The following is a 15,550-nucleotide window of genomic DNA, read 5'->3' on the forward strand; positions in this document are numbered from 1 at the left end:
CAGACATATCAATTTCAAGGCAAGAGGAAGGATTTCCATCTTCATCACTCTCCTTCCAGTAAAAAGAGTAAGGGACACTATCCCGATAACCAAGGGTATCGCCACAATAACGCTCGCCCTCAGGCAGTCAATGCAGTGGGTCAAACCCGCGTCAAGATACCCCCTACCCCAAGGTATGAGACATACACGCCCTTGAATGCCACATGCGCGGCCATTTACCCCAGCATAGCTCACCTGATACCAAAGCCAAAGCCGAGGCACCCAGATTACACGCCCCCGAATAACGCGGGCATGTTTTGTTGCTACCATGAGCATAACGACCATGATAGCGAGAAATGTATCATCCTCCGTGATCGTATTGAAGCTTTGGCACGAGAAGGAAAAATTGATCAATTCCTTCTTCACCCTCAAAGGGATAACCGTAACCAACGCCAGGTGAATGTCATATATTCCATAAGCGGCGGCACACCCATATCTGAATCTTCCAATAGGGCCATGAAAAACAGTGAACGAATTCTGAGGCCTGGTCACCGAGTGTTTCACGTGGAAGACATCAGGGGAGGGAAGTATCAAAAGCCTAACTGGGATCCGATATGTTTCTACCCTGAGGAAGAAAGAGGCATCATCTACCCTCATAACGACCCATTGATCGTGGAGGCTCACATAGCCAACTTTGATGTTCGACGAATCCTCGTAGACACAGGGGCTTCGGTCAATATCATGTTTGCCGAAGCTTTCAGGGCACTCAGTGTAGCTGAACACTTGCTCGATCGCTCGATTTCTCCTCTGATAAGCTTCTCCGGTGATATCGTGCAACCCTTAGGGAGCATACATTTACCCTTTACTATTGGTACAGGCCCTTACACGGCTACCATTACCACTAACTTCCTAGTGGTTGACTGCCCAACGGCATACAATGTCATCTTTGGGCGCACAGGCATCAATGATCTCAAGGCTATGGTATCCACGCATATGCTGTTGATGAAATTTCCAACCCCCCATGGCAACGGCTACATCAGAGGAGATCAGCTTAGTGCACGATCATGTTACAACACTTCAGTTAAGCAACAACACTTGCCCGGACCCAAGGAAACCCTGTCTGTACATGACCAAGTCACAAAGACCAGCCTAGATGAAGCGAACTTGGATCTTCCTGATAGCAACAATCAACCCGATGATCCTCGAGATGACTCTTTCACCCAGCAAGCCCAACCTGCTGAAGAGTTGGAGAAGGTACCTATCTCAAGAGATCATCCAGACCGCATGGTGAATATTGGCACCACATTGTCACCACCCCTTCGGTTAGCATTGATATCTTTTTTGAAAGAGAACACTGAAGTCTTTGCCTGGTCATACGAGGACATGCCAGGCATCTCTCCCGATGTCATCTGTCATCGTTTGAGTATTGACCCCAAGATTAAGCCGGTGAGACAGAAGCGAAGATCTTATGACGCTGAACGATACGAGGCAATGAAAGCAGAAGTTGAAAAACTCAAAGGCATAGGCTTTGTCCGCGAAGTCAATTACCCGACATGGGTAGCAAATGTGGTCCTTGTTAGGAAAAATCCGACCAAAGAAAGTCTTTCGCTTCAAAAGGTCTTGTGGAGGATGTGTGTTGACTACACCGACCTAAACAAAGGGTGTCCGAAAGATAGTTTCCCTCTTCCTCTTATTGACAGGCTTATAGACTCTACGGCAGGGTGTGAGCTCTTGAGCTTTATGGACGCTTATTCAGGATACAACCAAATCCTCATGAACCCCTCAGACCAAGAACACACGGCCTTCACTACTGACAGGGGACTATATTGCTATAAAGTCATGCCTTTCGGCCTAAAGAATGCAGGAGCAACTTATCAGAGACTGGTCAATTCAATGTTCGCCGAACAAATTGGGAAGAACATGGAAGTTTACGTTGATGATATGCTAGTCAAAAGCAAACATGCTGACCAACACATCACCAACCTATCTGAAATTTTCACCATTCTAAAGAGGTATCGAATGAGGTTGAACCCCAACAAATGTGCCTTCGGCGTGGGCTCTGGCAAATTCTTAGGCTTCATGATTAGCCAACGAGGCATTGAAGCTAACCCTGAAAAGATCAAAGCAATCCTCGACATGAAAGAGCCAATAACTTCAAAAGACATCCAAAGCCTTACTGGCAAGGTGGCAGCCTTAACCAGATTCATCTCTAAGGCCACAGACAGATGTGCTCCTTTCTTCAAAGCACTCAAGGGAAATAAGAAGTACATTACATGGACGGAGGAATGTGCCAAGGCATTCAGGAACCTCAAAGAGTACATGAGTAAAGCCCATCTGCTCTCCAAACCAGAAGTTGGTGACACTCTCATCATCTATCTATCGGTTTCGGCTTCAGCAGTCAGTTCTGTTCTTATTCGAATGGACAGTGGTGTCGAACGGCCCATCTACTACGCTAGCAAGGCCCTACAAGATGCGGAGACACGATACTCCAACATTGAGAAATTAGCTCTAGCATTGGTCATGTCTGCTCGGAAACTTCGCCCTTATTTCCAAGCACACGCCATCATCGTGCTTACCAATCACCCTCTTCGACAGATACTCCAGAGTCCTGACACGTCTGGACGAATGATCAAATGGGCGATAGCATTGGGTGAGTTTGACATCTCCTACCAACCCAAACCAGCCGAAAAAGGCCAAGCAGTAGCAGATTTCATCGCCGACTTCACATATCCTGTTGACATTGCTTCTACACCTGAAGCAGTAGCTTCATTACCATCGGAAGCTCAGAAAGTAGAATCAACGACCTCAGTATGGAGTCTGTATGTTGATGGCTCATCCAACCAACAAGGCTGTGGAGCAGGACTAGTCTTGACTACGCCCGACAAAGTAGCAATGGAGTATGCTCTTCGGTTCAAATTCAAGGCATCAAACAATGAGGCCGAGTATGAAGCCCTTCTAGCAGGATTACGTTTGGCCAAACACCTCGGGGTTAAACAAATTGATATTTTCAGTGACTCCCAATTAGTGGTCAACCAGGTTACCAACAACTTTGATGCTAAGGACAGCTCCATGGCAGCATATCTTGCGCAAACACAACTTTTGCTCAAGCACTTCCACTACCAGATCACCCAAGTTCCTCGAGCGGCAAACAGTCATGCAGACGCCCTGGCTCGCCTCGCCTCAGCTGTGGAAGACAAGATTGGAAGAAAAATTCATGTCGAACTGTTGGCAACACCAAGCACCATGGCCGCAGAAGTATGCAACTTACAACAGGGGGATAGTTGGATCACCCCGATCTATAATTTCCTTGCTCATGGCACCCTCCCAAATGATAAAGTCCAGGCTAAGCAAATTCGATACAAGTCTACCCGCTACCTGATCATCAATGATCAACTCTATAAGCGAGGTTTTAGCCTGCCATACTTAAGGTGTCTTACGCCTGCCGAGGCGGAAATCGTCCTTCGGGAAATACATGAGGGAGTCTGTGGAGATCATGCTGGATCTCGGTCCCTAGCACACAAGACTTTTCGCCAAGGATATTACTGGCCAACACTCCACCAGGATGCCATCAAAGTATCCCGCTCATGTGACAAATGTCAACGATATGCGACTATTCCTCATTCCCCTCCAGAGCCTCTTACTCCTATGATCAGCCCTTGGCCCTTCGCCCAGTGGGGACTTGATTTGATCGGCCCAATGCCGGCAGGGAAAGGCAAAGTCTGTTACACAGTCGTTGCAGTGGACTACTTCACAAAGTAGGCCGAAGTAGAACCCTTGGCAACCATTACTGAGGCAAAGATAGAAGACTTCGTGTGGAAGAACATCCTTTGTAGATTCGGCATTCCCAATGCGATAGTCATTGACAATGGGCGACAGTTTGACAACAAGAAGTTCAGATTGTTCTGCTCTAAGTTCAACATCAACTTATGCTTTGCCTCTCCAGCTCATCCCCAGTCTAATGGACAAGTTGAGGCCATCAACAAAATAATCAAGCGCACTTTGAAAACCAGCTTGGACAAAGCTAAAGGCTGTTGGCCAGAATTTGTACCCCAAGTTCTTTGGTCATATCGCACTTCATATCGGACTTCAACAGGAGAAACTCCATTCTCACTTGCCTTTGGCACAGAGGCGGTTGTCCCTGTTGAGCTCGAGCAAGCAACATTCCGAGTCCAGAATTACATTCAAAGTGAAAATGACAAACAACTCACCCTCAACTTGGATTTAGTCGAGGAACACAGAAACCAAGCTCACTTGAGGAATGTCGCCTACAAGCAGCGCATCTCCAACTATTATGACTCTAGGGTCAAGCCTCGTTCTTTCAAAATAGGAGACTGGGTCTTAAAGAAAAGATTACTCTGCGACAGAGTCCCGAGTGAAGGCACACTTAGTCCAAATTGGGATGGACCGTATGAAGTCATTGGCATCAGTCGCCCTGGCTCTTACACACTTAGAAGCTCCGATGGCAAGACCCTTGGCCATCCATGGAACGCTGATCACTTGAAGTACTACTACAAATAGACTCACGATGTACAAGTGTTGAGCTATAGCCGTTCGGCATCCTATGTAATGAAGGCCATTTGGCAATGAATTCAATAAAGAGGTAATTTAGCCAACTCAGCCCTCACTCTTTTACATTCCTAGCAATGGAACACTCAAGTGTTGAAACCTCAAAGCAGATATATCCAACACGAAACAAAATCTAAGTATGTGTCTGATGAGTAGATTTTATATTATATATTTTACCCTAATCTTAGTATATTTTGGTTAATATATTGGAAGAATTTTGATACTTTGAATTGTATTTTCAATATAGGACTTTCGACTTCCTCTGGAGCAAAACAGGACCAAATGGACGAATTTTGGAGTAATTCCAGTTGGAGGACGTTCGTGAGTCACTTAGCTTGATCGTATCAAAATTTGGGATTTTTCCACCAAGCGGTTATTTTCTGGCGATGAAATAAAGAAGCAGTGCGCAGTGCTGAAAAATGACGTTTTTGGGCTTAAATGACGTTTTTGGAGCCCAAGATGACCTCGGATGGGTTCGTGGCCTTCTGGAAAAGTGTTCAGAATATTCCAAACATCAAATCCAGCTATATTGGGCCAGTTTTGGAGGAGCTTATGGGCCAAAACGTGGCTGTTCAGATTTTAGACGAATTTTACTATTTTTATTTAGGGTTTTTATTAATTTTAGTTGGCTAGGGTTTTTGTGGGGGCTTAGCAAATATATTGGTGAGCCGTCTACAGTTTTAGATTACGCTTTATTTTATGCAATATTGGAGACAGAGAGAAGTGTTAGGGTTTTGAAGATTTTCTACTTGAAGGTGTTTTTAATCCTTTTCTTAAGAATATTTTCTATGATTTCAATTATGAATATGCGGAACTAATTTCTATTGCTAGGGCGAAGCCTTGAGCCTTAGCATGAATATGTGATTTTTATTTAATTGCTTATGATTGATTGCATGCATATTTTGAATTGTTAATCACCGGGATAAAAACTATCTAATTGTCTTAATGCCTGATCACCATTAGGATCTTTAGAAAAGTAATTTGATGCAATTTTGGTCGGAAGGTTCCCTGAAATTGACGCTGGCTTCTTGTGATTAATAATTGTAATTTCTCTTAGGATGAATATCACGTCTTAAGGATTGCATGGTTTTTCAAAGGATTTTCATAAAGCATAATGAGTCTTTCATGTTTAGATTTGATCCGAACGTCCGGACGGGTTGCATGTTAGATATACGTTCTATGTTGGAGGTTCCAAGTAGAATATGAATTAGGAAAATCTAACCTTCAAAGTGGCATGTGTAGATCATAAGTAATTGGTAAAAATTCATAGGATTGCTAGGTGATGGTGGAACCCTAGTGCTTTCTTAATTTGATTTCTCTCAAAAACTGTTTTCTTTTCTCTCTAGCTTTAATATTGCAGATTATCTTATCATTAATAGTTAAATTCGTTTTTAATTTAAGTAGGTTATAAAATCAATCATCCAAATTTCTACTTTACAATCATTAATTGAAATCTGATTTGTTTCGAATTATTTAATAATCCCTGTGGAGAATGACCTTGCGAGATCCGTTTATACTACAATAACCTTGTGATTCTTGCAAGTAAAATAGGAGGTTTTTATCGCATTCACATGAGTAGTAAAAATCCCTATCAAGAAAATGGTGCCGTTGCCGGGGATTATTTAAAATAATCCCTACGAATCAGATTTTCAATTAGTTATTGCTGTTTATACATATTAAAAAAAAAAAAATTAATTTTCGATTTTTTTTTATTTTTACAGATTACAACAGTACAGATTTCAGAAACTGTGCATGGTCAGCACCCGTTCAACAGTGCAGAATTTGATTCCATTTGATCCAGAATTTGAGCAGCATTTAAGGAGGAAACGCAGGGAGCAAAATTTGCAGCGGGTTCGTCCACTGCAGGAGACATTTCTGGAAACAGTATCTACTGGGGACCTGCACAACAAAGAAAAAATGGCGTTTGTAATTCCAGAGGCAGGACTACCCCTGGGTGATTCACTGACTGCCCATACCACAAACATACCCAGTTGCATTACATATCCGGCAGTTGAAGAAGGGACTGCATTTGAAATAAAACAGCACATGTTGAATATTCTACCTACGTTTCATGGGTTTTCATCTGATGAACCTAACATGCACATTGCAGAATTTTTAATGGGGTGCAAAAACATTTTGGTGAGGGGATTTTCGGCTGAATCTATTAAGTTGCGGTTATTTCCGTACACTCTAAAGGATCAGGCAAGGAGATGGCTCCTCACACTCCCATCTGGAAGCATTACAACTTGGGCCCAACTCAGTGAAAAATTTCTAAACAAGTATTATCCAGCTTCTAAGACTCTTGACATGAGAACTCAGATTTTATCTTTTGCCCAAAAACCAAACGAAGAGTTTCATGAGGCGTGGGAGCGGTTTAAAGAGTTGATTAGAAAATGTCCGCATTCGGGTATTAGCACAACTGATCAAATGCATATATTTTTCAGAGGGTTGAATATGACTACAAAAACTCTTGTCAACGCTTCTTGCGGAGGTACGTACAAAGACAAAAATGCACAAGAGGCTTGTTTGTTATTTGAAAAAATGGCAGAAGATACTCAGCAGTGGGCAGTGGAGCAGCCACAATCTAGGTCAGCTTTTGAGATGTCTACTGGTTCTCCCTATGTTACAGCACAAATTGAAAAAATGGAGAAAAGGCTTGACGCGAAATTTGACATGTTATTACAGAGAATGCCAGGTTCTCAAGTTGCTGTACAGCAGCCTTTACAAGCTGCCTGCAGCATTTGCAACATGATAACTCACGATTTTATGAGCTGCCCACATAAAGAGGTTTCACCAGAATTTACAGCAGAGCAGGTTAATGCATTTAACAATTTCCAGCGTCCCCGATATGACCCATATTCTAATTTCTACAACCCAGGTTGGAGAGATCATCCTAATCTAAGGTGGGATAAGGAACAGCACACTAGACCTCAATTTCAACAGCAGGTACAGCAACCTGCTGCACCTAAGGCTGCCTGGGAGGTTGCGATTGAAAAATTGGCAAATACTACCACTCAAGAAATTCAAAATCTGCAGGCATCAGTGAAAAACATGGAAAAACAAATGGGGCAGATTGCGTTGCAGGTTTCTGGAAGGGCTCCAGGTACATTTCCCAGTCAAACCGAACCAAATCCTAGGGGAGGTGCAGATTGCAAGGCAGTTAGAGTTCTACGTTCCGGAAAAAGTTTTGATAACAGGGATGAAAATTGCTTAAAAAATTCGCGGGTGACTTCACAGCCAAAAACAGATTCGGGGAATGTTGAAAAATCTGCCAATTCAAAGGATTCTGAACAGACAGTGAACAGTTCCGAAGATGGTGCGGTTATTGTTGAGGATCGTGTTTATGAACCACCTATGCCTTATCCCGAACGGTTGAAGCCTAAAGTTAAAGATCAACAATTGACAGATTTTATGAAGACTTTGTCTAAGGTTCAGATTAATCTACCGTTAATTGATGCTATCAAAAACATTCCGTCTTATGCCAAGTTTTTGAAGGATGTTTGCACAAAGAAAAAGAAGCTTGTGGATTTTGAGAAAGTGATTCTTACAGAACAGTGCAGCGCTGTTCTGCTTCACAAATTGCCCCCAAAGAAACAAGATCCAGGGAGTTTTACAATTTCATGCATAATTGGAAGTTCTCATTTTAAACGTGCTTTAATTGATTTAGGCGCTAGTATTAACTTAATGCCTTTTTCTGTTTTTCAGAGACTAGGACAAGGAGAAATCAAGCCTACATCAGTTATTCTACAACTTGCGGACCGTTCAGTTGCTTATCCAAGGGGTATTATAGAAGACCTAATTATTAAAGTGGATAATCTCTACCTTCCTGCAGATTTTGTGATTTTGGATATGGATGAAGATATGCAAACACCGATTATTTTGGGACGTCCATTCATGGCTACAGCCAGAACGTTAATTGATGTAGAGGCTGGGACACTTACACTTAGAGTGCAAGATCGATCTGTTGTGTTCAGTTTGTTTGAGGCTACCAAAAGGCCAGGTGATGTGCATGATTGTATGCGTGTTGATGTGCTTGACAGCTTATTACAGGCTGAAATTATGCCACGTTTGACATCAGATCCATTGTTAAATGTATTGCATGGGTTTGAGAACACAAATACAGAAGATGAAGAGTGTTTTGAGTACGTTTCAGCTTTGGAAAGTGATCATTTTCAACCCCCACGTTGGAGGCCTGTTTTTGAGAGTTTGGGGGAACCCAAGAAGTTGTTGCAGCCTTCTAAGGTACAGCCACCTAAACTGGAGTTGAAGGTTCTTCCAGAACACTTGAAATATGCTTATTTGGGAGCAGATTCTTCGCTGCCAGTTATTATAGCTGCTGATTTATCATCAACAGAAGAAGATAAGTTGTTGCGCATTTTAAGAAGTCATCAAGATGCAATTGGCTGGACTATAGCCGACATTAAAGGGATCAGCCCTACAATTTGTATGCACAAAATTTTGTTGGAGGATGGAGCAAAACCTGCCATTGATGCTCAACGTCGGTTGAATCCAATTATGAAAGAAGTTGTTCGTAATGAAGTTATGAAGCTTTTGGATGCTGGGATGATCTATCCCATTTCAGATAGTAAGTGGATTAGTCCAACTCAAGTGGTGCCAAAGCGTTCTGGTATTACAGCTGTGAAAAATGATAATAATGAACTTGTGCCTACTCGCTTGACTACTGGGTGGCGTATGTGTGTTGATTATAGAAAAATCAATGCTGGTACTAGAAAAGATCATTTTCCATTACCATTTATTGATCAAATGTTGGAAAGGTTGGCTGGTCGTGCTTTCTACTGTTTCTTGGATGGCTATTCAGGGTACAACCAGATTCCAGTTGCCCCTGAGGATCAAGAAAAGACAACCTTTACTTGTCCTTTTGGGACTTTCGCATATAGAAGAATGCCTTTTGGTTTGTGCAATGCACCTGCCACATTTCAACGTTGCATGATGAGCATATTTACCGGGTTAGTTGAGCATGTAGTTGAGGTATTTATGGATGACTTTTCTGTTTTTGGGGATTCTTTTGACCAATGTTTGCAGAATTTATCTCTAGTTCTGGAAAGATGCATTAAGACCAACCTGGTTTTAAACTGGGAAAAGTGTCACTTCATGGTTAGGCAGGGTATTGTCTTGGGCCACTTGATTTCTAACAGGGGTATTGAAGTTGATAGGGCTAAAATTGATGCAATTGAAAAGATGCCACCCCCGACAACTGTTAAGAGTGTTCGATCTTTTCTTGGCCATGCTGGGTTTTATAGACGGTTCATCAAGGATTTCTCCAAGATTAGCCGACCCTTGTGTAATTTGTTGGCGAAAGATGCTCCTTTTATTTTTGATGAGGCTTGTTTGGAGGCCTTCAAGAAGTTAAAGACTCTCCTCACTACAGCACCCATTATTGCAGCTCCTGATTGGAGCCTACCTTTTGAACTGATGTGTGACGCATCAGACTGTGCAGTGGGGGCAGTTCTTGGACAGCGAAAAGATAGACTTCCCCAAGTTATTTATTATGCTAGTCGAACCCTCAATGATGCACAACTAAATTATGCGACAACAGAGAAGGAATTGTTGGCAATTGTTTTTGCTTTGGAAAAATTTCGTTCGTATTTAGTTGGGGCTAGAGTGATTGTTTATACAGATCATGCAGCTTTGAAATATTTGTTGACTAAAAAAGATGCTAAGCCTCGATTGATTCGTTGGATTCTTTTATTGCAAGAGTTTGACTTAGAAATCAAAGATAAAAAGGGCAGTGAAAATGTGGTGGCTGACCACTTGTCCAGATTGATTATTCCAACAGCTTCAGAAGAGGATTCCCTACCACTGAGGGATAGTTTTCCAGATGAACAGCTATTTGCAGTCCAATTCTGTACACCATGGTTTGCTGATATGGTTAATTATTTGGTTAAAGGGGTAGTGCATCCAGATTTAACTATTCAGCAGAAAAAGAAGTTTTTATCTGATGTGAAGCATTATTTCTGGGATGAGCCATACCTATTTAAGTATTGCCCAGACCAGATTATTCGCAGATGTATTCCTGAAGCCGAACAAGAAAGTGTATTAAGGTTTGCTCATCATTTTGCTTGTGGAGGACATTTTGGGCAGAAAAGAACGGCAGAAAAAATTTTGCAAAGTGGGTTATTTTGGCCTACACTTTTTAAAGATGCATATAATTGGTGCAAGGCTTGTGATAGGTGTCAAAGGGTCGGCAACCAGTCCAAAAGGAATGAGATGCCCCAGCTAAGTATTTTGATTGTTGAATTATTTGATGTGTGGGGTATTGATTTCATGGGACCATTTCCATCTTCCCATGGGAATCAATATATTTTAGTCGCTGTGGAGTATGTTTCTAAGTGGGTCGAGGCCATAGCAGCACCAACTAATCAGGGATCAGTGGTCCTGAGATTCCTCCAAGGGGTTATATTTCCGCGTTTTGGAATTCCACGCGTTATTCTTAGTGATGGGGGGAAGCACTTTATTAATAAATCATTTGCTAATTTATTGGCAAAATATGGGATTAATCATCGTGTGGCTACACCTTATCATCCACAGACATCTGGTCAAGTGGAAGTTTCAAACAGAGAATTAAAACGCATTTTGGAGAAAACAGTTGGTTCAACACGAAAAGATTGGAGTTTAAAATTAAATGATGCATTGTGGGCCTACAGGACAGCTTATAAAACTCCTATTGGGATGTCACCATTTCGACTTGTTTATGGGAAAGCATGTCATCAACCTATGGAACTTGAGCATAAGGCGTACTGGGCAATTAAAGAGTTAAACTTTTCATATGACTCAGCTGGAGAGCAACGTAAATTGCAGCTCAATGAGCTAGAGGAAATTCGTCTGGGTGCTTATGAAAGTTCTCGTATCTACAAGGAAAGAACTAAGGCGTTTCACGATAGTCAAATTTTACGGAAAGAATTTCAGCCAGGGCAAAAGGTGTTGCTATTCAGTTCAAGGCTAAAGTTGTTTCCAGGGAAATTGAAATCTCGCTGGACTGGGCCGTATTTGGTTACTAAAATCTTTCCTCATGGGGCAGTTGAAATATCTAATGAGGCTCAAGGCAACACATTCAAGGTGAATGGTCACAGGCTGAAACCATACGTGGAGTCACCCTTCGATACTGCATACGAGTCTTTGACTCTGAAGGCACCAGTGATCTAGCCACCGGACTTCCGCAACGTCTAGCTACAGACTTAAAATAAAGCGCTTATTTGGGAGGCAAACCCAATTTTTCTAACTCTTTCCTAATTTTAATTTTCGTTTGATTCTCTCATTAATATATATATATATTTAAAAACAAAAAAAAAACAAAAAACAAAAAAAAAACAAAAAAAAAAAAACAAAAAAACAAAAAAAAAGCATACATAAAACAATAAAAATATAAATAAAAAAAAAAGAAAAAAAAATTCAAAAAAATTGAAGATTGCGAGTTGATTTTATTTACCCATTTTATTTTTACTTTTATTTTCAATTTTTAACGCATATTGGTTAATTGCAGGTTGCGAACGTGGAAAATAAAACGCGTCCTAAGCTGGAATCCTGCACCCAGCAGCAAGTCTATCGTTCACATCAACCACATCTACACTATGCTGGAAATTTAAAGCAGTCAACATAAATAGCCATTCACAGATGCAAGTTTGGGGGTGATTGTTGTAGATCCAGCGCATAAACAGAGTTTAGAGCAGTTAATTTTCTGCAGCTCAGTTTTGCGATGCATGGAGGAAGCACAATTAAATCACAGATCCATACACCACAGAACTGAGTACAGATATTATTACCAGATCTACAACAATTACACTTACAGGGATTCGAATTTTACCTCCCAGATGCATCGATCTGGGTCATGCGGCCTGTGCTGTTTTCCTCCGTTGCTCTTGTGTGTTTACTTCTGTCTCCTTGGCTCTATCATGGATCCGTATACCCTACATAAAGACCAACAATATGAGTACATACAGGTTACATATGGCATTCTAATGAACTGTTGTTGAACTTGTAAATGTTGAGTTTAGCAAAAGCAGACGATCGAGATCTTTACCTTGATGACATACAAAGGCCGCGACAGTTGCTGTTGATTTTGCTTTCTGGGACTATTAGACCGGCTGCTTCAGCTTGTTTTCTCACGGGTGTATGCTGGATAGGAGTTATTTTCAGTCACAATAGGAGTTATTTTCAGTCACAATAGGAGTTATTTTTCAAGTATCAGATCATAGTCCATCAATAAAAAGGGTTATGGTTTCTACCTCACAATTTGCAGATCCGTGAGTTTGGAAGCTTTTTTACTTTGTCTCTTCTGTCTCTTTGTTCATCTCGGACACCTACTATGGAGAAAAAAAAAATCCGTGTTAGCCTTTTCAGAGACTCATCACGCAAATATAACTTGCCAAGATTTTTTTTTCGCAAGCTAAGAGCCATGGATCTTGAACTAGGTAAGAGTGATTACCGTGGCATGTGCAAAATGGTACTCCAATTTCTGATGGCTTGAGGCTTGGGAGACATGATTTTGTGGAGTTGAGATGGCGATTCAGGGTGATGTTGTCTCGGATTCGAAATTATTGGGGGTCCTCACATAGCTAAACCGACATGCATGTGTTAGATTTAGTTCTATTTCTCTAAAACAAATGAATCTGAGACATGACAACAAAATATTGGAGGATGCTTTTACCTTTGGCTTTCTGATTTTCCGATTTCTACCATGGATGGGCTATTGAAACACTGGGAGGTACGTGGTACAGCTGCGAGGGCAGAGATCCGAGAGAGGAGGTGGCTGACTTTCTAAAAGACAGAAGGATTTTGCGTTTCTGAGACGCTATGAAGAAGAGGGAGCAGAGAAATGGGGTCTGAGAGAACTGAAAAAAAACATAATAGAAGGGCTTGCTGTGAAATGGAAAGAAAACCTTTTCAGATTTTCTAGAGAGAGGACGATGGGCATGTTGGATTGATCTTCACCCTTAATTTGGAACCCTATGGAGCTCCATGTCGTGATGCTTGCCACGTGTTCCAAGCTGGAGTATTCACATGTCTACTAAATTGACTCGGTTAAAGAAGGGAGAGAGCCGTTTGGGCTCTGGGGTTAATGACTGACAGAGACAGAAAAACAAAAAATAATCTGCACGCCACTTTAACACCGCATGCTAGTTGCAGTCACTTTCAAAGAGGGAATCCAAAGTTTTGGTGCACATGGATTTGGTCCTATCTCAGTCAAGTGGCGTGGCTTTTATTTGACCACTGCATGGGCAAAATGTGGCTTTTATTTGACCACTCCTTTATCCACCAGCCAACGTCACTTTCAAAAAGCCAGGTAGTCTTTTTCTTTTTCTTTGGTTTTGTTCCTCATTTTCCCTTTTATAATTCTTATATGTTAGTTTAAGTTTATTTCATTTTTGTCAATTTTCTTTTATTTTTCACACCTTGAGGACAAAGTGTGAAATAAGTTTGGGGGTGGGAAAATAACATTTTAGGTTTTTAATTTTTATGTCGGTTAAAAGTTTTCATTCTTTTTAAGTTAATATCCGTAGATTATTTTAAACGTTAGAACAAATGGACATGGTGAAGGTTAATCCCACAGTAGAGTCTTTGCTATTTATCGTTGCTTAGGCACTAATTCATGAATTATACTTTGAACTTTGCACATCACACCAACATGGTTTGTGGGGAGTGAGATTGAAACACTTGCTTTTAGTCTAAGTTTATTTTTAATTTTTGTTTTAAGTAAAGTCAGTTATTATTGTGAATAAAGTAATAATTGTCTCACCCGAGGTTTTGCCTAGTAACCGGGCCAGTCCTGCCTAATCAGCAGTGATTCTCGCGTCAAACGGTAGAGTTTTGGCATGAGGCAGGGTGGTTAGTTGGTTTCGTAGCCTTTTCAGTTCGGGTTAATAAGTCCTTAGGGGTGTTCTACACCTAGTGCCCTAAAGCCCTAGTGGTTTGGGAGTCATTGACCTACAGCTCGCTACATGGGTTGGATTGAAAGCTTAAGTGAACCGACATTGCACGACCACTACTGTTACTGAAAAAAAAAAATGTTATATACATGAAAAAAAAAAAGAAGAGAAAAAAAAATTGAAAAAGAAAAAAAAAAAAAAAAAAAAAAAGAAAGAGAGTTATATTTAAAGTTAGTATGTGTGAAATAAATAAGGACGAGAGGTAAGGGTTTTAGTCGAGTCCCCTTAATTATGTTGGTTCACTTTACACCAAAGGAAGTTTGTGAATTCTTTTCTAATTGATTCTAAATGGCTTAGACTCTGTGGTGGGATTGGTTGGAACTTTTGAAAAAATGTTCTAGTTTTTAAAATTTGCTATGGATTGCAACTTTGAAGATGAAAATTTTTGTCAGTTAATTTTAGCTAGTTGTCTAGTTTGTTAAGTTTTTATTTTTTGTTTGAGTCTTGTTTTCCTTGAGGACAAGCAAAAAGCTAAGTTTGGGGGTATTTGATGAGTAGATTTTATATTATATATTTTACCCTAATCTTAGTATATTTTGGTTAATATATTGGAAGAATTTTGATACTTTGAATTGTATTTTCAATATAGGACTTTCGACTTCCTCTGGAGCAAAACAGGACCAAATGGACGAATTTTGGAGTAATTCCAGTTGGAGGACGTTCGTGAGTCACTTAGCTTGATCGTATCAAAATTTGGGATTTTTCCACCAAGCGGTTATTTTCTGGCGATGAAATAAAGAAGCAGTGCGCAGTGCTGGAAAATGACGTTTTTGGGCTTAAATGACGTTTTTGGAGCCCAAGATGACCTCGGATGGGTTCGTGGCCTTCTGGAAAAGTGTTCAGAATATTCCAAACATCAAATCCAGCTATATTGGGCCAGTTTTGGAGCAGCTTATGGGCCAAAACGTGGCTGTTCAGATTTTAGACGAATTTTACTATTTTTATTTAGGGTTTTTATTAATTTTAGTTGGCTAGGGTTTTTGTGGGGGCTTAGCAAATATATTGGTGAGCCGTCTACAGTTTTAGATTACGCTTTATTTTATGCAATATTGGAGACAGAG

At 40.9% G+C, this 15,550-nt stretch overlaps 1 protein-coding gene and 1 non-coding gene across 2 annotated transcripts; one reads left to right on the top strand and one right to left on the bottom strand.

Moving 5' to 3' along the window:
- Positions 1 to 5,940: 5,940 nt before the first annotated feature.
- Positions 5,941 to 11,964, top strand: LOC139197040 (uncharacterized). The gene has a single exon (XM_070823510.1). It carries the CDS (start codon positions 6,298 to 6,300, stop codon positions 11,707 to 11,709), a length of 5,412 nt encoding a protein of 1,803 aa, XP_070679611.1. The 5' UTR covers positions 5,941 to 6,297; the 3' UTR covers positions 11,710 to 11,964.
- On the bottom strand, positions 6,850 to 6,954 carry LOC139197268 (small nucleolar RNA R71). The gene has a single exon (XR_011582507.1). It is a non-coding gene; the product is annotated as a small nucleolar RNA R71 (small nucleolar RNA).
- Positions 11,965 to 15,550: the final 3,586 nt, after the last annotated feature.

This window comes from Malus domestica, chromosome 06 (assembly GCF_042453785.1).
Source record: "Malus domestica chromosome 06, GDT2T_hap1".
In the NCBI taxonomy this organism is placed as follows: Eukaryota; Viridiplantae; Streptophyta; class Magnoliopsida; order Rosales; family Rosaceae; genus Malus; species Malus domestica.